The sequence below is a fragment of the Leuciscus leuciscus genome (assembly GCF_965113295.1).
Source record: "Leuciscus leuciscus genome assembly, chromosome: 1".
In the NCBI taxonomy this organism is placed as follows: domain Eukaryota; kingdom Metazoa; phylum Chordata; class Actinopteri; order Cypriniformes; family Leuciscidae; genus Leuciscus; species Leuciscus leuciscus.
The window spans coordinates 7,678,404-7,703,394 of record NC_138725.1 but is presented as its reverse complement, the minus strand read 5'-3'; the positions used below and the strand labels follow the sequence as shown (position 1 = coordinate 7,703,394).

The 24,991-nt window shown below is 37.7% G+C and overlaps 2 protein-coding genes across 3 annotated transcripts in view; one reads left to right on the top strand and one right to left on the bottom strand.

Moving 5' to 3' along the window:
• The window catches only part of LOC309492503 (uncharacterized protein), a 148,378-nt gene that overhangs the window by 118,615 nt on the left and 4,772 nt on the right, over positions 1 to 24,991 (bottom strand). The window lies entirely within an intron of this gene.
• On the top strand, positions 12,585 to 16,914 carry LOC309510022 (uncharacterized protein). 2 transcript variants are annotated; one of them, XM_082185017.1, is made up of 4 exons: positions 12,585 to 13,430; positions 13,686 to 13,844; positions 14,161 to 14,256; positions 15,262 to 16,914. In XM_082185017.1, exons 2-4 carry the CDS (start codon positions 13,812 to 13,814, stop codon positions 15,577 to 15,579), a joined length of 447 nt encoding a protein of 148 aa, XP_082041143.1. In that variant the 5' UTR covers positions 12,585 to 13,430; positions 13,686 to 13,811; the 3' UTR covers positions 15,580 to 16,914. The 2 variants fall into 2 exon arrangements, with proteins under 2 accessions (XP_082041143.1, XP_082041142.1); XM_082185016.1 differs by lacking the exon at positions 12,585 to 13,430 and having other exon boundaries at positions 13,650 to 13,844.

Below are 24,991 nucleotides of genomic sequence, written 5' to 3'. Positions count from 1 at the left end.
ATTATTTTGGACAGTTTTGATTGAACATGAGCGATGTGTAGTTTCCAGGATAATTTATGGTCTAATATTATTTCAAGAAATTTGTTTTCATTCACCCTTTCTAGTACCACATCATCAATCTTTAAGCTCATGCTGGTTTTAGTTTGTCATTTACTGAATATAATATATTTGGTTTTACTTAGATTAAAAGATAGTTTATTTCGGTCAAACCATTGCTTGATTCTGGATAGTTCTCTAGTCACATCAGTAATTAGTTGGTGAAGATTATCCCCAGATACATACAGTGTTGTGTCATCTGCAAATAAAACACATTTTAACAAATTGGATACCTTACAGATGTCATTAATATATAAAATAAACAACTTAGGACCAATCAAAGAACCCTGGGGCACCCCACAAGTTACTTTACGCATTTCTGATTGATGATCATTAAAATGTATCTATTGTCAAGATAGCTTTCTAACCATGAGTAAGCATACTGCTCTAGTTTATTCATTGACAATTTATGATCTATGGTATTGAAGGCTTTTTTGAGGTCGACAAAAACACCCAAAGTAAAATATTTTTTGTCTAATGCAGATGCTATATAATCAACTAATTTAATACCTGCCATTGAAGTCGATCGACCGCTCCTGAATCCATATTGATCGTCACTAATATCATGCATTTTTCTATGAAACTATCAAGCCTCTTCAGAAAAAGTTTTTCCAGTATATTTGAAAATTGGGATAATAATGAAGTTGGTCTATAATTTGAGTATAAAGGACTGTCACCACTCTTATTGCAATTTACAATTTTCATCTGATCTGGAAACACCCCAGATTTAAAGGACAAATTGAAGATATAAGTCAGAGGTTCTAATATTAAATGGATTATATTTTTAACTAGTTTCATATCAATATCTGTCCAATCGTTGACCTTTTATTTTAAAAACACTTTACTTTATCTTTTAAAGATAAACTTTATTGTCTGTCACAAGTTACAGAAATGTGTCTTTGACAAGGCAGGCTCAGAAAACATAAAAATACATACAAAAAGAAAACCTGAATACACTCAAAACAATTTAGCCACATTAGCTGTACAGACATGTGCAAAATGCAAAAAATGTGATGTATTCTATTGTTCAGTGTAGTAATGGCCGTGGGAATAAAATATTTTTTGTATATGTTTTTCCTTGCAAGTTGGAACTCTGTAGCGTCGACCTGATGGCAATAACTGAAAGGATTGGTTAAGGAGGTGGGTGGGATCCTTTTTTATTCGAGAGAGATTTATTAATTTATTTATTAAGAGAGATTAGACATGACTTACCATGTTTGTTGAGCAAATTAAACAAATAAAGAGTGCACGTTAACATGCTAGCGAAATACTAGCATTTTGTGCTAGCAATGGATTAGATTGAAGCTAGTGATCACAGGTTAATATGTGATGTTGAGTAAGTTATATTTAGCAGTTTAAACAACGGCGAATAATAGTAAACAGATACAAAACAGAAAGATATACAAGGCTTACAATACAGACGCAAACCAACTTAGCAGCTCGGCAACTCAGCAGTATCAGCAGGGCAGACAGGAGCAATCGAAGAGTAGCACAAAATACACAACAATTAAAATATAGCCTATCTGAGGTTCCTAGAACAATTAATATGCAACATGCCAATATGGCTTCACTGTTGTGATTGTCTACCTCTTTATTGGTTGCATAGATGTGTAATGCATTAGTGGGACACTCTTCAGGGGAGGATCTTATGACAGTTTCTAACATGCACCTGTCTGCATCTGTCAGCTTCTCGTGCTTCTTTTTTACTCTCAGTCTGTTGTAGGGGTTGGACGACTTCAGATTTTTTGAAGTCGACTGTTATGACATCAAAGTCGAGTCGACGTTGACTAGTCACTCACGTCATTCATAAAAACACAAGAGATGGGACTGCTTTGCAACATGCCCCAATTTGCAATTTATTAGCAGAAAATGATACAGATGCTGACAGACAGTTCATAATATGTTGCAACTTAACGGTAACAATGCAACAATAACTCCCGTTTTAGTGCAACATTTTTTAGTGATGCATTATGTTGGCATAACAATGCATTTATGCAAGATGGGCTGTAAGCCTACTCACTGTCACAGTCCTGCTCATTCACAGTTTTTACTTTTCGATCATGGTTTGCATGTTTAGTGAAGTTTCTAATTGACCGTTCGCAAAGACCCTCCCCCTTTAGTTACTGTTGCTATGTCCGACACAGTGAAATATACATCGCGGAGCAGAGAGGACACTGACAACGTGCTGACAGACAGGACAGAGCAGGTTACTTTTAATATGTAAACAAAGTCTCATCTTTCATATTTGGTCATTTTATAAAGAAATTGAAACAATAAATACCGTTTTGTGGCTCTTTAATGTGTCGTGACAGATCGCTGTAGAGCCTCTTAAAGCTGCTCGTGAACCGATCTTCTCTTCCTTCTAGTTAATTTATAGCATCAAATAAACATGAATATACATAAGAAGGAATGTTGTTTTAACTGCAGAAAGACGTCAGTACACACCGTTATTCAAGTTCAAATCCTCCAACGTTAATCTATTAACTCTCCTGACTGCTTTGTCGGACAGAAATGGCGGATTCGGCGGATTATGATTGGTCAGATCGCCTGTCAATCAAACTCCCTGCGAAGGGTAAATTTACTGCTGTCGAGACTCGAGAATGATTTGCATTCCTCACTTAACATTAGCGGATGCCTTTTCAGATGAGTGTGCATTGCACTTGTACTTTTGTTGTACTTCAGGACAGACTTACTTTCCAAGTCACATTTTTACAAGCTTCATCTTTAGTGAAGTATTTCCACACACTTGATGGTGACAATCATAGTGTCACATGATCAACGCGACTAGTCGACGTCAAGCTTAAAGCGTCACGCATTGCATTAAGGTCGACTAGTCGACTAATCGACTAGTCGGTTCAACCTCTAGTCTGTTGAGCAGCTCAGCATATGCAAGATCATCTCTCTGTCTCATGATCTGTGTCATAGTTATCATTTGAAAATGATCTGTCCAGAAGTCCAGGACATGGTCTTCATACACACAGAGTGGTTTTGCTCTTCCCACAGGTGGTAATTGATCATAATCTCCTACAGCTAATACAGATAAACCACCAAAAGGTTTCTGGTTTCCTTTAATCTGTTGCAGTCTCCAGTTCACATAGGCAAACAACTGTTATGACACCACTGATATTTCGTTGTTAATTAAAATGTGTGCATTAGAAAGGTCTGCCCTGATTTCATCCAAGCTGTTTCCCAGGCCTTGGTATGGAGGCTTCAAGCTTCTTGGGAGTTTCAGAAGACAGTGCAGTGTTTTACCTGAGATGTTAAAGGCTGCAGTTCCTGTAAATGCTGTTAAAAGAACGGTTGGCTTGGAAATGTCAGTATGCTCTCGTATGCATGGAAGCCTGCGCAGAATCTTAGTTGCTTCTGCATAAATAGATTTGATAACGTGTGATTTACCAACTCTCCTCCTCCATTCAAGAAATACAGAAATTGTTGTGGGTTTTCACCAGAAACACATCTTTTGCACCAGTCTCGGACTGCATAAAATATGGAAGCTTGTGTTTGATTCAAGCTCTGGTACATTTTGCGAATCTGTGCATGATTTTGTTGGGTAGCTTCCACAAGTGGCATAGCTGTGTTACTGACAGAGGTAGATGCTGTGTATTCAGGAATATCCTCCTGCTCGTTCACATCATTAGGATCAATGGGTCACAGATATGTATGTGTCCCAAGTTTTTTTTGAAGTGGCAAAACATGTTTACCTTTTTTCTGTCCTGAGGGTTGTTCCATAAAACAAGATTAGAATACAAGCCAGGCTTATATTGGTTAGTCAGACTTATTGTCGGTGGATTCTGTTTCATAAAGCAAACTTAAAATAGTTCAAACTCAGTTACCCTGGCAACTTATGCTGGGAAACTAGCCTGGTCCAGGGCAGGCTAACTGTCAGGCTAAGCCTCAGCTGTTACACAGATCCTCTAACACTGACCGACAAGAACACAATGATATTACCACTGACACGCTCTCATACCATTATTGGACTTTATTAACCACTATTAGTCCAAAAATAAATACACAGTACAGAAAATAAATAAATATAGATAGATAGATAGATAGATAGATAGATAGATAGATAGATAGATAGATAGATAGATAGATAGATATACTACAGGTTTTCTTTTTTTACTGGTTGAATGTTTTGTGCCCAAGATTTAATTAGATTGTTATAAAGATTTATGAATACATTTCTCTCTGGTTTTGTTTGGCAGCTGTAGTACATGTTTATGATTATTAGAAGAACATTAGAACACAATCTAAAAAAAAAAAGAAGTTAAAATCACAAATTTAAAAATAAATAATTACAAAATCACAGTATAAATTTTAACTGGTAAGATGAATCTGAGCTTAGTAATTGACAGTATATTAGCCTACATTTGATTTATTATGTACTTTATTGTGGCTTTCAATTCAAACACATTTAACACAATTATACAAATGGACAGTTCCTTTAAAGACATCATATTTCCCCCAATAAATATTCATTTATTATTTATTTTTCCTTCTACTTTTTTTTTTCTTTTGTGATAATACCCACCAACAAATAGCCTAAAAAACACATGATTAGAACAATAACCAAAAAGTAGACACTTTTAGATATGATTTAAGGGGGGAAAGACAAAAAACAATAAATAAATATTAATACAAATTTAACATTCACATATTTATATCAAACTCTTATAATGACACATAATTCCTAATAGTTATTCAAGTTATATTATTTGAATATCAAATATTCAATATTAAATAAGTCAATAAATAAAATTACAAATAACTAGAAATAAAAGGGAGGGAGGGTTATATAAAAATGTAGTTAGGCTAATATATATTCCTTTATTTTATGGAATATTCTTTGATTTTAGAGTTGCCCATATCTTTTCAAAATGTATACATTTGCTCTTAATTTCATGTTATCCTCTCCATAATGTACTTTAGAAACTAAATCTACTCATTTAAAACTGGGGATTCTTGCTTTCTCCAAAAAAGTATTGCATTAAAAGCTGTAATTCTCAGCATTCTAAATAAGTATACATCATCTTTATTAGTAGCATAGGTCTTATACCCAAAACTATATTTTGTATTTTTATATATTTAGTTTCTTAAAATAAACTTCCCTGAATTATAGGCTACTTCACTGAAGTACTTCTGTTCACTAGAAGTTCACTGCAACTTATCCAACATCCTAAAGATAAATTATTATAATTATAAGATATTTCTAGTGTTATAAAATATCGCGTATTAATTTTCCAAGCAAAATGTATATTTTAGTCAGAATTATTGCGCTCCTATTTGCCGCGCATGCGCGCAGCAGCGCTCGTTCAATATGAAGATTAGCAGCAAAATGGATACATTTGCATGACTTTCTAACATTTACAGATGGAGAATATAACTGTAAAATGTAAGTTTTGCACTGAGGGGGAAAAAACATGTCACAAACGCATAAAACAGCACAAAATATACGATGTTTGATGGTGGATCGATTTGATCAACGATCGACCTCTAGGGCTGCTTCAAAAACGCGTGCAGACGCAATTATCTAGACTTGATAAACCTGGATCAAATTAGTGAGATTGCGTGAACTTCAATTACCTTTTATGGAACCACTTTAGCCCCAACTTATTTGTTAGGCTCATTCAAGTCCGGTTTTAGAGTTTAATCCCCGCTTTTCTAAGCGTCTTTTATGGAACAACCCTCTGCATAAACAATGCTGTATTCAGCCATGCACATGTTCTCAAATTCAAGTCTGTTTGGTCTGGCCTTGTACTTGTCTGGCAATCCTGTCATCCACACATTTTCGATGTCATCATCCATGATCTGCAAGCACCTCATTGGTAATTTTTAACAGTGTTGTCATCAGTAGGTATGAATATGACAGCACGTGATGATGATTTTAATTTCAGACTGCATGTGCGAGCGACTGCCTCCTGAGCACGCACTTCTCTGTTCTTTGAATAGGCATTCATGACCTGCTTCATGCACTCATGTTCAGACAGGTTATCATGGCTTGAGTCTTTTATCACTTTTTTAAGGTAATCACTCATCTCATGTTCAGCTTTTGAAATGCACGAGACAATATACATGATACAGTTGCAGGGGTTTAGAATGAACTGTATGTCCATGTTTGCATCCCAAGCTCTTAATAACAGTGGATTATAGCCGTTCACCCAGCAGTCCTGTGGCCGTCTCTCCATAAATATTGAACTTGATGTAGAAATAGTAACAATATGTTTCTCGTACTCTTCACAAGTCATGTAAGTCAGCTATGTAATTGTATCAAAACTCTGAGTTGAGTCATTCAGTAGATCCCACACATTCTGTAGCTGTTCTTTTGCGAAACTGGCATCATTTATTTCCTCTGATTCATTCCCTTCATCAGACTGATCTGCAGGAGGATATCATGCTTCTGTTAATAGGTGGTTTAGGAAATCAAGGTCAAGGTCAAGGTCAAGGTCAACTTTATTGTCAATTTCTTCACATATACCAGACATACAAAGAAATCGAAATTGCGTTTCTCACTATTCAACCCACGGTAAAAAAAATAGAAATAGAAATAGAAATAAATAAAATAAATAAAATGCAATACACACTATTTTTAAGAAAAACAACATACTTAAAACCAATACAGCAGAGAGAAAGACTTACTGTATTCTAGAAAGATAATAAAATATTTCTATATACAAGAATTTATCAACAACCCAGGTTTTAAAATTATATATGAGATGCAATATGTAGAATGACCTATAATATAATAAAGAGCATAGATAAATAGAGATTATGAGGGCGGGTGTAAAAGAGAGGAGAGAGAGTTCAGCCGGGGCGGGGGTGGAAGAGAGGGGAGAGAGTTCAGCCGCCTAACAGCCTGGTGAATAAAACTGTTCATGAGTCTGGTGGAACGAGCACGGAGGCTCCGATATCTTTTCCCAGACGGCAGGAGGCTGAAAAACCTGTGCCCTGGATGGCTGATATCGCCCACAATCATGCTTGCTTTGCGGGTAAGGCGGAGATTGTACATGTCCTGCAGGGAGGGAAGGGAGGCACCAATGATCCTTTCAGCTGTGTTTATTATGCGCTGCAGTGAATTCCTGTTGTAGTTGGTGCAGCTTCCGCCCCACACAGCAATACAACTGGTTATGATACTCTCAATGGTACCTCGGTAGAATGTGCACATGATGGGCGAGGGGGCTCTCGCTCGTTTAAGCTTGCGGAGAAAGTAGAGGCGCTGCTGGGACTTCTTCACCAGTGATACAGTGTTAGTATTCCAAGAGAGGTCTTCACTGATGTACACCCCTAAGAATTTTGTGCTACTCACTCTCTCTACAGCAGCCCCGTTGATGGTCAGTGGTAGGTGCTGAGTGTGGCCTCTCCGGAAATCGACCACAACTTCCTTGGTCTTGCTGACATTCAGCAGCAGGTTGTTGTCTCTGCACCACGTGGTCAAAATACTAACCTCCTTCCTGTAGTGGGTCTCATCATCCTTGGTGATGAGTCCCACCAGTGTTGTGTCATCCGCAAACTTTACCATGTGATTTGTGCTGTAGGTTGGTGTGCAGTCATGAGTCAGCAAGGTAAAGAGCAGGGGACTGAGTACACAGCCTTGAGGGGCACCTGTGCTCAGTATGATTTTGCTCGAGGTGTTGTTGCCAACTCGTACTACTTGTGGCCTCTCACTAAGGAAGTCCAACAGCCAGTTACATAGCGAGTTGTTGAGCCCCAACTGGTCTAATTTATGAATGAGTTGTTGTGGAATTATGGTATTAAACGCTGAACTAAAATCTAAGAACAGCATTCTCACATATGAATCTTTTGAGTCCAGGTGAGTGAGGGCTGGGTGGAGAGCGGAGCAAATTGCATCCTCTGTGGAGCGTTTAGCTCTATATGCAAACTGGAAAGGGTCCAGGGTAGGTGGGAGGATGGATTTTATGTGTGACATGACTAACCGTTCAAAACACTTCATAATGATTGAAGTCAGTGCCACAGGGCGATAGTCATTAAAGCAAGAAGGAAGAGGTTTCTTTGGTACAGGTATGATGGTGGTGGTCTTGAAGCATGATGGAATAACAGCCTGTCTCAGAGAAGTGTTAAAGATATCCCTAAAGACATCCTTCAATTCCTCTGCACAATCCTTCAGCACACGACCCGGGATGTTATCTGGACCTGCTGCCTTGCGAATGTTAATAGTGGAGAGTGTTCTCTTCACGCTGGTGGCAGACAGACATAGAACCTGGTCGTCAGGAGAAGGTGGGATCTTCTGTGGCCGTGTGTTGTTTTGTGCTTCAAACCTTGCAAAGAACCTGTTAAGGTTATTTAGCAGAGAGATGTTATTATCGCAGGTCTGTGGAGCGGGTTTGTAGTCTGTAATGGTCTGAATGCCCCGCCACAGGCTCCGTGTATCTCTGCTATCTTTGAAATGATGAGTTATCTTGTTTGTATATTTCTGTTTTGCCACGGGACAGTTCAGCTCTCGCTGTTCTCAGGCCAGTTTTATCTCCAGCCCTGAAAGCTTTGTTTCTAGCCCCCAACAGTCGATGGATATCCCCTGTCAACCACGGCTTCTTATTAGACCGAGTGATGATGGTTTTTGTGTATGTCACATCATCAATGCACTTACTGATGTAAGAAGTGACCGTATCTGTATACTCCTCAATGTCTGTGTGATCATTATATGTAGCTGCCTGCTTAAACATTTCCCAGTCTGTTGTGTCAAAGCAGTGTTGAAGTGCAAAGGAAGCCCCCTCCGGCCATACCTGTACCTGCTTCAGAACTGGTTTGGTGACTTTCACTCTTGGTCTGTATGCTGGCATAAGCAAAACAGTGATGTGATCTGAGTGACCAATATGGGGGAGTGGGGAGGCCTTATATGCTCCTTTATGAGTTGTATAGACCAGGTCCAGGATATTATCCCCCCTTGTTGGAAAGTCAACATGCTGGTACAGTTTGGGAAAAACAGTCTTAAGATCAGCGTGATTAAAATCTCCTGCGAGAATGGTAAATCCATCAGGATGGGCTGTCTGTTGTTCACAGATTGCCTGATACAGTTCACCAAGTGCCATTTTTCTGTCGCTGTTGTTAGGGGTGGGGGGGATGTAAACAGCAACTAACAAAATCGCTGTAAATTCCCTAGGCAGATAGAAAGGACGACACTTTATGATCATAAATTCCGCCAATAGTGAACAGTGTGTACATACCACCACAGCGTCCCGACACCAGGCATCACGGATGTAAACACAGACCCCTCCACCACGAGTCTTTTCTCCATTTTCGAGGGCTCTGTCCGCTCGATAGCATGTTAGCTGCTCCAGTTGCACAGCGGAATCGGGGATGTTATCATTTAGCCACGTTTCGGTAAAAAGAAGCACACAGCAGTTCCTCACATCTCGCTGCGCCGCTCTCATCAGTCGAATGTGATCCATTTTATTATCCAGGGATTGCACGTTAGCCATAAGAATAGATGGTAAGGCTGGGCGAGTTGGATTAGCCTTTAGCCTAGCTTGGATGCCTCCGCGCTTACCCCTCTTCTGCTTCCTTTTGCACCGCTTGCGGCGCCTCCTTTCCCGGATAGAAGTAACAGTCGAGTCCGGTGTAATCTCAGGCCAGCGGTGTAATCCTAGGTTCTTGATTATCTCTGCTTGTTCGATATCCAAAGTATTGTTTTCCTTAATCCTGCCAATATCTAACAAAACTTGACGATTGTACTTAAGTACCGATGTAGACAGATGAGACGAACACGAACAACTCAAACAATTATCAAAACAAAACACCGCACGGGGACAGCGAGGGGCCGCTGCATCTGCACGCGCCGCCATCATCGGCAGTGCAAATCCAAACCGGCAGTGCTTCTTGTTCTTTCTACAGGATTTTGAGTGGTTACGACTGTGCATCTGCACTTCACTTACAATTTTATGTCGTTTTGGGGGTTTTTTGGGGTTTGGTAATTTGCACGAGATATATTTATCAATGAAATCACACACATCCTGATCTTGATCTTTTTCAAACTCTGGAGCATCTTTAACCCAAAATAAGCAATGAATGTGTGGAGAGCCACGTAGTTGGAATTCCACTCTATAAAAAAAGTAAATTACCTCACCGATAGGTCGAGCAGGGGAAATGGTCAAATCTCTCATCAAGGCTTCAACTCGTTTTTCAAACATCCTCATGGCTGAGTTCACGGTTTCACCTTGTTGTGCTTTAAAAACAGTAATCACATCAGGCAATCTCATCTCAGCAGCACTAAACATACAGAAAAATGTAGGAGTGCCCAGCTGTCTCAGCATAGCAAAAAAAAATCCTGGAGAGATTTCTCCCAGTATGCTGGAGTCCCTTAGCCTGGTTAAAACCAGACCCTTCTCAGTTGAAACTGAGTATAGGGTCTGGGGAAGCTATGTAGACAAATCATTTCCAAAGGGGCGTCACCAACCGACGTAGCTCAAATTCCTCTGGATAGTCATAGAACCAATCAGATCGATGAAGGAGATGACGTATGCTTCGAGTGTTGTTCTTTGCTCTGGTTTTAACGAAAACGGTAAGTTTAAATCGCTCAAAACAGACGCGATAACTGATTCGTTTATATACTGTCTATGATTCGAACGAGTGATGTTCCACGGCGGCATCCATCTTTGTAATGAAATCTCCTTCAGCGTCGCTGCGCTGTCGTCATCATGTAAATCCCACCCCAAACGTTTCTGATTGGTGCCGCGATTTCGGCGGCACAGAAATGAGTTTGAATGGGCTCTTCTCCAGACTATCCTGGAGAGAGAATTAAAATTCGCCGGAAGTAGTCTGGGTTTTCCCAGGCTAGGAGTCCCTCTTAACCCTCTGGAGTCTGAGCGGTTTTCTGGGCCCTGGAGGTGTTCTGACATGCTCTGACATTAGTGCTTTTTTCAGTTATTTATAAACATGTTAATGGCAAAGGTGTAAATTCACTCTATATAGCACAAACAGGGCTACCAAAATATGTGATCACCATGCATGTATATTTTTTTATTTTTAAGAGAATAATGTTTATGCGTGGATACTGAAAAAAATAAAAATGAAAGTTGCTGAAATATGACCACAAAACTCATAATAAATATGTGTCAATAAGACTTTTGACTAATGGATGTTGTTCCTTCAAGTTCTGGCTTCAAACTTATGTGAAAATAGTCTTGCTTTATCGTTCACATAAAACTATACATTGATTTAAATTGATGTAAAACAGGTTTTGCTTGGAAAGCCAATATGCGAGGGGGGCGTGAACGAGGAGTGGTTTACACCTTAGAATACAATGTCCCACCCACTCTGCATAATGATGAGCCATTCACTCAGGTGTGACACTGACTGAGCCACAATGCAAGGACAAAAGATATATTTAGAAGAAGACTTATATTGACCATTTAAGATTTTGCTTACATCTATCTTGTAAATATGTTTTGCTATTTTATTAAAAAGGTTACAATTACAACAATAATTACAATTTCAACAATATTTCAAGTGTACTCTTTCTTTGTAAAAAAAATGATTATAGGCCTACATTTTATCTATGTATTCATTAGTTTTAATATAGTCAACATTGGAACAGCTAACATCTTAGTTGATGACTTTATTTTTGACAAAAATAGTATTTTATATATATAGAAATTGCTAAACAAAAGCTTATTTGATGTGGCAGTATATTCTACAGTAAAAACTGTACCCAAATCTAGTCAACAAAATGTTGTCTTTCATATTTCGCCTGACTGTAACGTTGTTTTTATGAAATATTAGGGCATATAAATGTTAATTTGCAGTTTAATACGTTGCTTATACAAGTAGCCTACATTTTATTTCAACATATTTCAGTCGATTTTTACTCATCTCAGTATAGCAATACAGTTTGCTAAAACATCATCATTCATTCACACACGCGATTTAAATTTAAACTGTGGTAAACAGCGCGCATCTCTGCCGTTCATTCATTCACAAAACAGAAACGCGATTCACGTGAGAAGGAAAAAAACTTACTACAGTTTTCCTCAGCTCAGTCGGCTCCTCAATATACCCACACTTCTGAGGGACATTTTGCATTATTATTATTCCTCACAGCGCTGCGAGACGGTGTAAACAAGTAATGATCGGAATAAACTTGTGTTTTCTCGAGCTGAAATGGGGGCGTTCACAGGTTTGCGTGGATTGCCTCATTCATTTGCGTTTGAATAGCGCGCGCTCTCCGTGGGCGGAGTCACATTATTTTTGAATGAGCTGTAATGAGCTCGACTGGAATCTCTCTTTTTTAATACAGATTTCACAAGATGAGAATATTTGTTTTTTATATAAATTATTTCATTTAAAAGAAGATAATTCAAGCTTCATGCCTGTGTGTCTGTATGCCTGTTTGACTGAGTATTCGCTGAGTTATTGTTCATTTTCGGACGCGTTTCAGAATGGACTTAACTGACAGAGAGAAGGCAGAACTCGCTTCGTGTTTATTTTTCTTTATTTGGCAAAAAGCACAACACTTTGTTTTTATTGTGAGTACACTGTAAAAAATCCAACTCACAAAAAGTTAGACTAATTATTATATTTAAGTTAACTGGACAATTAAATGCAAAAATGTTGGCTTAACTAGTGAAAAGTCGTTGGTTCAACAATTGTTGAACCAACATAGTATTAGTTGTAAATTCGATTTGTAAATGCGAGTTAACAAGCATACAAGTTGGGTTGGAAGTTGGAGCATGCGCACTGTAACGACCACGAAGTTGGCGCATGTGCAGTGAAGCGCGCGAACATCGAACAGTGGAAAGACGAAGGAGCCATTTTGACCATCAGCGTGCGAGACCTACGGATTTACTTGCATCCAACGTGTTTCTTCTCAAAGTCATCGTTTTATGTAAGTAATAAGTAGAATATATGCATTATTTTGAAGTTGTTTGTAAAATTAGTATGTATTATTGATCGCAAAGCCCTGTTAACGTATGCATGGTATGATTTTTTTTTTTCTACGAGCAAGATTAACTTAACTGTTAAACAAGTCTCCTAACTTCAGCATTCAGCATGTAAAATGTTTATAATAGAATCTGAGGTAATCGTTTTGAGTTAAGAAGTTCGAAATCGCCACTTATTTTAAACTAACTTTATTTATTTTGGGATTTTTTGCAATAACGTGACACCAAAGAAATATTTTAAAGTCGACTCTTTATCTTGAATTTATAGGCTAATGTTATTCACACACGCGTTGCCGTGGGCTAATATAAATTTCCCATTTCAGACAACTCAAAGTCAGTGAAAATCTGCACATTTTGTCCTTGTGCCCTTTGCCTGGCTAGGCATTCTCACGTGTTTCTACTCATCGGAATCGACAAGACTGCTAAGTTAACGGCTCATTTAAAGTAAGTATCATTTTATGGAGTTGATTTTGATTTGATATTAACAGATATATGCACATAAAATCTGAAGTGCTGGAACGATGGCCTGCCCTGTTTCTTCCAAATGAGGTAAAATGAAGATGGTTGAAGTGAAATTATTTGGGTGTAGATGATCTTTAATGCATTTTATTGTTCTGTTGCTTGTAAATGTCTGTTGTAAGCCATTTGAAGCCAGTTAGTCAATGTTACAACCAAGACCTGTTTTATTTCTATCAACAGTTATGTAATGAATTCAAACGCATTACCAGTGTGGACCTCCTCGATACTTTCAGATCAGCAATACACCAGCACACTCCACAACTCCTCAAGTTGTACAGAGCAAGAAAGGGGGCATTTGGAAACGAAATGGAAGATCTTCTCAACAAGCTTGATCAGCAGGTAACTTGTTAAATTTACCAATAGATAGATGTTTTTAAAAAACGATTTATAAGAGCCATTTGATATTTTATTTTCAGAAGATATTTTTGAAGAATTATGACAATGTATGTCAAGTGTTCACTAGCTGATTAGATTTTGGTTCTGAACTTACTGCATACAATACTGATTTCCTATTAAAGCCATCTATTTTGATTCATGGGCTCATTAGCAGAGGCTCTGTGACTTAAAAAATACATGCAAACTCATAACAAAATTAAATTAATAACAGTGCATTACAATATTTTTGTTGTTGTTTTGTACCCTTTTTTTTTTTTAGACCACAAATATTGTGTCTCATAGAAGGCAAACCGTCCTGGAAGGTCTCCCAGTGTTTCTCAGAGAAGACTCTTCAGCACTTTTTAGAACATGCCAGGTGAGTCATGTTTCATTACTTATACATCATCTTGCCATGGTAATGGGAATTTTTGTGTTAAAGGGATGGTTCTGAGTAATTTCAACCTTAGGGTCCTTTGCACCATGACCTTGAGCCAAACCCGCCCCCAGGTGGGTGTTTGACTCATGGTCATAGTGCAAAGGACTCTAGGTTGAAATTACTCTGAACAACCTCTTTAAAGCAGAACTCCAATTAAATTTAACATGGAGATTTTTTTTTTTTTTTTTTTTGTCAATTTGGAGTATACAACGTCAAAAATCAGTGTTGCCTACACGTGTTATCCTCTTTTTAAAATTTGCACCCTGTTGACTTAAATGGGACTAGTTTTAAACCTGCTTTTAGCCTCTTAACATCCTTGATATGACATTTCAAGTGCCCAGCCATTATGAGTGATTCCTTCAAGAGGGAGTACGGTGAATATGACTGACTGCATTAGATGTAAAAGATATGAATAAAAGTGATGTTAATTCAGCCAGCACACATCGTGTTTACATCCTGTTTTCGGTCGACTGTTCGACAGTACCCAACAGTGTACACTGTTCTATGTACTGTAAAATTATCTCAATGTTAAAATTGACTGAAGTTCTCCTTTAACAACAAACAGATTGTTTTGATTATTCATTAGTTATTGATTTAAAGTATATTTTTGCAAATACACCATGATTCAGTCATTGATTTTGTATGCAATTTGTTAATCTCTAATATTTTGAATTTTAATGAAACTGAAAATATACCATCTTGGTTATTATAATTGCTTTTTTGTGATGTAGCTTATTCAGGGCAGTACTAAATTGAAAAATAGCCAATTGTATTTTGTGTATTTATGTACTTTATAAAATTATTAACATCTTGCAGATTCTGCAGGTGGGATTGCAAAATTTAGAGCACATCAATTACTTAATAGTTCCTTTTTTTTTGTTGTTGTTGTTGTTGGTGTCAAGTGATACTGATTTATTCTTTTTTTATTATTATTATTATCACCAGGACAAGACTCCAGAGGACAGACAGACCAGAGGGATGAAGGTGGGAATCCTTATTGTAATTGAAGATGATGCCTGCCCCAGCACACTGCCCAGTGTCATCAAATTTTCTGTTGTGTTGGAGGAGGTAATTGTACTGAAAGATGCTGCAGATTTGCAGTCTGCACTTGCTTACCTCTTCGGCCTTCTGTTTGCCTTGGATTTTGAGTACCCGAAGCAACTAAAATACACTTTCGAGGTTATTGAGAAGGTGTTCATGGAGATGGGCAGCACTCATTGTTCTCCTAGGGTAATGTCCCTAAAAAATAAGCTATTACTGTGATGTTGCATTTATCTTAAGCATTTAAGATGCAAGTACATAGTTTTTTTTTGTATTTTTTGAAATGTGCTTGCATTTTGTTTTTGTTTTGTTTTTTACTGTAAACTTGATTGTGATAAACATTGTGCCACTCTTTCAGCACTTTAAGGCCAAACGTTAACCTGCACTTGCATATACTTTTTCGGCTTTCTGTTTGCCGTTGATTTTGAGTACCCAGAGAAACTGAAATACTCTTTTGAGGTTATTGAAGGTGTTCATGGAGATGAGCTCTCATTGTTCTGCTAGTACCTCAAAACTAAGATTTTACTGTGACTTGTTTTTAAACTGTAAACTTGAGGTTGTGAAAAACATTGTGCCACTGTTTCAGCAATTTAAGCCCAAACGTTGAAGGAACACGCCAACTTTTTAGGCCATTAGCTTATTCACAGTATACCCCAGAGTTAAATAAGTCCATACATACCCTTCTCATCTCTGTGTGTGCTGTAACTCTGTCTGACGATCCCACTGCCAGCCTAGCTTAGCACAAAGACTGGAGGCAAATGGCTCCAGCTAGCATACTGCTCCCAATATGTGACAAAAAAAAAAAGACCTTGTTATTTATACTAGCTGTAACTATACAAATCTTAACATGTAAATAGGAAAATGTTGGTGTTATTTTGTCACTTATTTGGGATTGGTATGCTAGTTTGAATCATTTACCTCCAGTCTGTGTGCTAAGCTAGGCTAGTGGTGGGTGTGTCAGACAGAGTTACGGCATGCACAGAGATGAAAAGGGTGTGTATGGACTTATCTAACTCTGGGGAAACAGTAAATAAGCTAAAGTCCCAAAAAGTCAGCGTGCTGCTTTAACTTGCACTTACATTGCTCATTTGTGTTTCATATTAACAATTTTAAATGTTACGCATAGAACGTGTCAATGTGATAACACTTTGAATGATAAAGAAAAAGTGTTTTTTCTGCATTTTGTTTTATTACTTTAAGAATAAGTATAGCTGTTGAACATTGTTTTTTGCTGTTATGAAATAAAACTTCCAACAAAATTTCAAGAATGTAGTAGTTTTATTTTTTTAAACCTGTAATGTTTAAAAACACATTTTTAGTCCACTTAACATACTTTATTAAGTTAAGTTAACATAACATTAAAAGTTGAAATTTTTGAATTTTTAAAGTTTTTTTAACTACAAAAACTCAATCAGCTGCACAAAAGATCTTAAGTTGGGAGAAATGTGACTTTACTTGGTGAATTGAGTTAAGTGAACTACTTGATTTAAAAGTTGAGTAAACTCAAAAAAGCCATGCAGCAAGTTGCCTCGAAATTTTAAGTTAAGTCAACTTTTTTTTTTTTTACAGTGTATACACAAAAATAATACACATTTAACAGAATCGATTGATGTATGAAACTCCTATGGAAAATCAAAGTCAACAGAGTAATTATGAGTTTCTTTTACACTGATAAAAAAAAAGCAAGCTGGTATCGCCGGCGATACCGCCGACCTCAGGGGGTTAAAGAGGACAGAGAGAACATGAGTGATCCAGAACCCTGCAGAATGAAACACACTGAAGATCCTGAAGAACAAATAGGTTGGTGTTTATTCTTCATTCATTCATGATGCTGAAGAACATTCATGTTAGAAACATTCAAGCACTTCATCACATTTAGATAAACAGTTAAACAATGAAACGGTACAGAATGTTCTGGGTTTTTCTTCAACAAATGGTCAGTAAAGGGAGGTTGGAGACATTTTTATATTGATTGTCAACATCAGATCAAGCTAAATATTGTTTTAACTGTTTTTAAAAGTTTATTTTTTAACAAATGGTCAGTAAAGGAAGGGTTTTTTGTGCCTATTTTTACGAACATGTATAACAAATAATCATTCCAAAATATACAAATTTACAATCTACTCTGCTTTACTGCAAACATTTGTGTTCTTTCTCGCAGTGAAATTCACTTGATTTTGTGTTTCTTGTGTCCCACTTTCACTTGCATGTGAAGTCAACGGAAGGAGAAGTTTAGTGTGAACGACCCTTAATTAAAACGTTAATAGACAAAAATAAAAGACATAAATTATTGTATTATTTTATTGCAGTTGTCTGTTACATCTGGGATAATTTGAATCTTCATTCACTCCATATTTCTCTCTTTGAACTATTATGATTATTTAGAAAATTGTACAATGAGTTTTTCTTTCATGTCAGACCCGATGGAAGAGAGCGAGGAGAGTGAAGAACTGAGTGAAGTGGAGGAGGAGAGTGAAGAACCAAGTGAAGTGAAGGAGGAGAGTGAAGAACTGAGTGAAGTGGAGGAGGAGAGTGAAGAACCGAGTGAAGTGAAGGAGGAGAGTGAAGAACTGAGTGAATTGAAGGAGGAGAGTGAAGAACCGAGTGAAGTGGAGGAGGAGAGTGAAGAACCGAGTGAAGTGGAGGAGGAGAGTGAAGAACCGAGAGAAGTGGAGGAGGAGAGTGAAGAACCGAGAGAAGTGGAGGAGGAGAGTGAAGAACCGAGAGAAGTGGAGGAGGAGAGTGAAGAACCGAGTGAAGTGGAGGAGGAGAGTGAAGAACCGAGAGAAGTGAAGGAGGAGAGTGAAGAACCGAGTGAAGTGGAGGAGGAGAGTGAAGAACCGAGTGAAGTGAAGGAGGAGAGTGAAGAACCGAGTGAAGTGAAAGAGGAGAGTGAAGAACTGAGTGAAGTGAAGGAGGAACATCATGTCCAACCTGGAGAAAAACCTTTGAGTCGCTCAAAGACTAAAAAGACATTTTTAAAGAAAAAAAGAGCCAAGAAATCTTTCACCTGCACTCAGTGCTGAAAGAGTTTCACATGCAAACATAGTCTTGAGCGTCACATGAGAATTCACACTGGAGAGAAGCCGTTCTCATGTGATCAATGTGGGAAGAGATTCAATCGATCATCATCTCTGAAAACACATGAGAGGATCCACACTGGAGAAAAACCTTACAAGTGTTCACACTGTGACAAGAGATTCAGTCGGTCAGCACATCTGAGATCACATGAGAGGATCCACAGCAGAGAGAAGTCGCACACGTGTGATCAGTGCGGAAAGAGTTTCTCTATTAAAAGTCACGACCTGAAGCGACACATGAAGATCCATGCAGTGGAGAAACCACATCAACACAGTGTGAGATCACGGTGAGTAGTTTATCTTTATGTGCTGAGCAACAAAACCTGGAATCTTGAAGTTAGTTTGGTTTGTGTGCTTTTCCTGCAGCAGCTTCACCATTAAAGTAACACTAAGGAAGATTTTTTACCTTAAAATAATGTTTCCAAAATCATTTCAGTGGTTCATCAACACGTCTTACAAATTTTGTAACGAGGACAATACGAGGACTCGTATGGAGAGAAAATTGGACGCAGAGAAAGAAAACCGGTGGATCCGAGCTCTCATTTTTGAACTGTTTTGTGCCGTCGCTGTAATGTTAGCCACGGTGAATGCGTGTTGTGCGCGCCGACCCCTGTCTTCTTTCTTCCTGACTCTTGAACCTCATCACACTTTTATTTTAATTAAAATGAATTAACCGCAAGAAAAGTAAGGTTTAATACTAAATTGGTTATCATAGATGTTGCTGTATTTGTCGAATTCATTGTTGTGATAACGCGCCGCAGTTTTACGTGTTCTAAACAATTGTTGTAAAAGTACATTCGAACATACCCACATCATTTGCCAAAATACTGATTAATCTTTATGTATAACACATGCTATATTTAGTTACATGGCCATAAACACCAGACGTGATAAACAATTTCAATAATTAAACACAAACCTAAAGCAATAATACTTTCCTTACATAAACATAACTATTACCGAATGCTACATTTGGAAAATATCAAATTAAGCATGTTTTGTCGACAGAACCAGCTGCAATCGGTAAAGAATAATTGTGTTGCATAACGACTGCAGGAAACAAGCTAACGTTTGTTGCTTTATAGACGCTACAACTATAACTTGCGCATTTGTCCAGAAACATTTGGGATATTGTAAGTAATCAACTTAACAAAATATATAACACTGGCCTTGAGATTTTGGGATATTTTAATGCAAAAATATTACATATTGTGACTTTAATGACTATTTAATATTACCTCTAAACTTTGACTAGGCTTGGCATGTTGCATATTAATTGTTCTAGGAACCTCAGATAGGCTATATTTTAATTGTTGTGTATGTTGTGCTACTCTATAATGATGTTCTAGTTAAGGTCATTCACAGCATATGTAGGGCCCGAACATAACCTCAAGCCCAGGGGCCCCAGACCTGATCTTTGGTCTTTTTACTTGCACTGTTTACTTGTCTTTATATTTATTAAAATACTTATAATATTTTTTTTGTGGTGGGTCCAGTGAAGATTATTGCAGGGCAAGTAAAAATCTGAACCAGAACAAACCTGTAGAAAAGCTCATTTGAGTTGAGCCCTGCAAATATCTAGACCTTCCTCTTTTTTTATAAAATAAAAATTTGGTTACGGGGAAAAAAAACTATAATGTTAAAACTAGGAGTTTCACTTGGCCCACCCTACATCTCAAAGCTGGAGCCGGGGCTGGTGTTGTTTAAAGTTCATAGTGATTGTTGTGACTTCATGAAGCCTCATGGTGTGAATGAACTTCAAACTGACTAGAACAAACTCTTTGAAATGTATATATGATACTGAATATGAAACTGTTAATAATGTAGACAGAGCAATCTCATTCAATGTCAGTCATGTGTGCTGTGAAATATCATTTATTATGCATTTAAAAGCTCTATTAAGTCAGTTAAAACACGGAAAGCTCAAAAAGCAATCATATCAGGATACTTCATGACTTTCAGAACTAAAATTATAACTAATTCAAGCAGAATCAGAAGAAAATAAGAAAATGGACAATAACAATGAGATGTTGATAAAATGAGTAAAGAGTTTAATCAATCAGGATCCGTTTGAAGCTGAATGCATGACCTGCAAAGCTGGCCAGACATGTCCAGGGAAAAGAAAATTCACTGCTTTTTATGCATGTTTGGCCTGAGTTTTTGTTGCATTTACACTATTCTGACCAGCGTGTGGCGTTTTTTCAATGTTTCAAATCAGTGAATAATAAAAACTTGGTTTTTCCCATCTTGTGTTATTTTTTCTACCCAAACCCTGGGTTGAGTCTTTCTAACCTATTAGAAGAAAATAAACATAATTCCAGGTATTTATTTGAAACAGTGGCTAAACTAACGAAAAAGAAAGCTTCAAACCCAGAAGTTTCCAAGCAACACAGCAGTAATGACTTTATGAACTTCTTCACTTGTAAGATTGATAATATCAGGGACAAAATTATAACCATGCAACCGTCTACTACAGTATCGCATCAGGCAGTGCATTTTAGTCTCCCTGAGGAAAAATTTGATTCATTCGTTGCTATAGGAGAGGAAGAATTTTGCAAACTCGTTAATTCATCTAAATCGACAACATGTATGTTAGACCCTATTCCGACTAAGCTACTGAAAGAGATGCTTCCAGAGGTCTTAGAACCTCTTCTTAATATCATTAATTCATCTTTGTCTCTAGTGTAAGGGGGTACAGTTATCAGACCCAGGACCAGATATGATGAAAGAAGACCAGGGGCCTCATTTATAAAACTTTGCGTAGGATTTGCGTCAAAAGTGGCGTACAGATGAAACATAGGACGTGCGTATGCACAGAAATATTCGGATTTATAAAACCGTGCGCACGCACATCCTACGCAGTTTTCCCTTAATAAATCACAATCAATTCTAAATGTAGCGCAGCTTTTGCGGATTCATGTCACGCCCATAGTTGCCCATAAATAGTCATGGCAAACACACAGAGGAAAACCAAGAAACGTAACTTCACTCACGTCATTACGCATTGTGACGGCATCATGGCATTTTATTACCATCCATTTGACAAGCTACAGATGTGTTATGAGGATGAATTGCATAACATGCCAATATTATTGTAGAACATATTTCACTTTTCTTTTTGCAAATATGTGTTAATTTGCATTTCTGTTGTAATCTTCGTTTGCTTTTGTTTGTTTTACACTGCAGATCGATCAAACAGGTGTTCGTGTCGGCTGTTAATTGTAAGACTTGCTTTGTGAAATCTTCATGTTATTTGTGAGAGGCAGTATTGCCATTTCTTTTACACAACGGTCTACAGTTTCACACACTTTCACGTGTTTCTTCCCTCTGCCGACGGTGTCGCCATTTCTCATTTCACCTGTTTTTATGCGTACGCCTGGGTCAGACCTTGCGTGAAGGACCGCACATTTTCCCATCAAGTTTGCTTTTTATAAATACCAATTATTGCGTAGAGAGCGGCGTATGCCTTCTTTTGTGCGTATGCAACGTTTATAAATGAGGCGCCAGGAGTCGTGAAGTTCAATCAAATAAGTAAAAATTTACTGAAGAATAATTTGCAGTTAAATTGGTAGAGCCAGCGTCAAAGTCTCACGAGGAGGTCGCAAGCTAACTCTACCTTACACAAAATCTCACACCAATTATACCTTTTCCAAGGACATACATCATCGTTGACTTCTGATTGGCTAAGAGAACATAAAGTCTAAACATGAATACATTTTTAATAGTTTATTATTTTCAATAACCATGCATAAACATTATTCTCTTAAAAATTCAAAAATATACATGCATGGTGATCACATATTTTGGCAGTGATGTTAGTCCTGTCGCTCCTCCAGAGACCGTAAGCTGGATCACGAACAGTACAGATCCATCCTCGAGTAACAACGAGAGTAAATGAAGACTGCTATGTTCATTCTTACATCCAACAAAATACCTCAATCGCTTAGGAGACATTCTTGTCTACAGCGGCAATGCGTCGAAGCGTCGAAAACAATGGAGGACACTGTGTCCAACTCACTCAGGGCGGGTCTATGCTCAAACTGCAGTGTCAATCAACAGTCGTGGGAGGGGCCTGTGCAATTCTACGTCACACTGCATAGAATCTGAGAACAGCTCATTCTGAGACAGTGCTTATGATTTATTGAGACTGTAAAAAAAACTGGGTGGATTTTTATCATTCTAGGTTAGTTTTGCTCACACACTGCCAACACACATTTATGTTCAAACACCATGTAAAAGTGAATTTTGCATAATAGGTGCCCTTTAAATAGACTCGAAAATGATGTTGGCATTAGTAGAATTGCATTAGCATGGTTTAAATCATACTTCAGTTTGTAGCAGTAAATGAAGAGATGTCTCATCGATCACAAGTTCAGTATGGCGTACCACAAGGCTCAGTACTAGGACCGTTGCTGTTCACTCTGTACATGCTACCATTAGGAGATATCATTAGGAAACATGGAATTAGCTTTCACTGTTATGCTGATGATACTCAGCTGTATATTTCTTCAAAACCTAACAAAACTTTCCAATTCACAAAATGAACGGAATGCATAGATGATATAAAAAATTGGATGACTAGTAATTTCCTGCTTCTAAATTCTGAAAAAACAGAGATTCTAATTATTGGACAAAAAACTTCCTCACGTAATAATCTAGAATACTGTCTAACACTTGATGGCTGCTCTGTTAAGTCTTCGTCGTCGGTTAGGAACCTGGGTGTGCTCTTTGATACCAATCTTTCATTTGAAAGTCGCGTGTCTAGTATTTGTAAAACCGCATTTTTCCATCTTAAAAATATATCTAAATTACGTCATATGCTCTCAATGACAAATGCGGAACAATTAGTTCATGCGTTCATGACCTCAAGGCTAGATTATTGTAATGCTCTACTGGGTGGTTGCCCTGCACGCTTAATAGACAAACTACAGCTGGTCCAAAACGCAGCAGCTCGAGTTCTTACTAGAACCAGGAAGTATGACCATATTAGCCCAGTTCTGTCAAAACTGCACTGGCTCCCTATTAAACATCATATACATTTTTAAATATTGCTGATTACTTACAAAGCACTAAATGGTTTAGCTCCTAAGCAGTACTTGAACGAGATCTTAATGCATTATAGTCCTTCACGTTGTTAGGGGTTAACAGTTTAGGACCCAAGGACCAGATGTTTGAAAGAAGACCCGGAGTCAGAATTATAAAAAATTTAAGAAAAGTTTTACTGAAGATAGTTTGCAGTTTCATCAGCAGAAGTTCAACTTCAAGACTCACACAGGAGTTTGTAGGCCGCCCCGCTTACAGTTACAAAGATCACAGCAGTTATACCATTTCCAAGGTCTAAGCTATGTCATTGCGTACAGGTTGAATGATTCTGATTGGCAAAGAAATAGATAAACATAGTCATTATCCACACATATACAGATAAACTGAAGCATATTTCCATAGATTATGCATTTGACACTCGGATTTGGGTTGCTGGGTGCCAGCATGTCCCGAACAACAACTCAGTCAATCTCCAATGCCAGAGGTTCCTTAACCTGTAACCAAGACTAACACACACACCGACACACATCTTTTCCAAGGTTGGATCTGGCCAGGCTCGAACTATAAACAGGAGTCTCGTCTCAAAACATCAAGATAACAAGTTCTTTTTCTCAAGGATATTGGACACTTTAGTCTAAATGTAAAATAAGGCTTTAACTGAGAAATGTTTTAACACGTTGAAGACCTTTCTCAAACATAAAACCAGTCCCTATATCATTTTTGGAAGCCGGGATAAATAGGCAAGCACTGTTACTGCATTCAGATATCAAATACATACATTAAAAAATACATGAAACATTTCAGTAATCACACTGGTAACTTCCATAACAAAGTAAAATCTCCAGAGAAGTAATTCAACCCATGTGATATTTAGAAGGAAAAACATTGATTAATACCTTGATTATAATCACTCATTACATATACATTGAAGCAGCAGTGGATTTCAATCCACCCCCTTCACTGTAAAAAAAAAAAAAAAAAAAAAAAAAAGGCCAGTATTGGTTAGGTCTCATTTGTGTAGTGTCGGCCAATAGCATTTCAGTACCTTGATTATAATCACTCATTTTTTAATAAAGCCAAATATTTTTATTTATTTTTTACAAGTAAATACTATCGTGGACTTAAGACAACACATAAGAGACTCTTTTTCGCCCCCTGCTGGCGTCTTTATGTAATATGAAGAAATTGTCACTGAACAAATCAATGTACAAATCATTTTGGTGAACGAATTGAAAATGAACGAATCTCTGGAAAGAATCCAAATTTCCACCACTAGTAAACACATTCAACCATCACGGTTAGGCACGGTTAGCCAAGTGTGCTGAGAGTTCAGGGCCGAGAACGGTTTGTAATTGTGCCGTGCCGTACCAGACTCAAGTGGAAACACAACTGGAACCTTTTCTGAAGGTGGAAAAGCAGCTTTTGTTTCTCAGCACATAAAGATGAACTACTTACCGTGATCTCAGACTGTGTTGATGTGGTTTCTCCACTGCATGGATCTTCATGTGTAG

Coding starts and splice junctions, on each gene's coding strand:
- LOC309510022 (XM_082185017.1), top strand. CDS start 13,812: ATGGAAGATCTTCTCAACAAGCTTGATCAGCAG. Junction 13,845..14,160: donor TCAACAAGCTTGATCAGCAG/GTAACTTGTTAA, acceptor TTTTTTTTTTAG/ACCACAAATATTGTGTCTCA. Junction 14,257..15,261: donor CACTTTTTAGAACATGCCAG/GTGAGTCATGTT, acceptor TATTATCACCAG/GACAAGACTCCAGAGGACAG.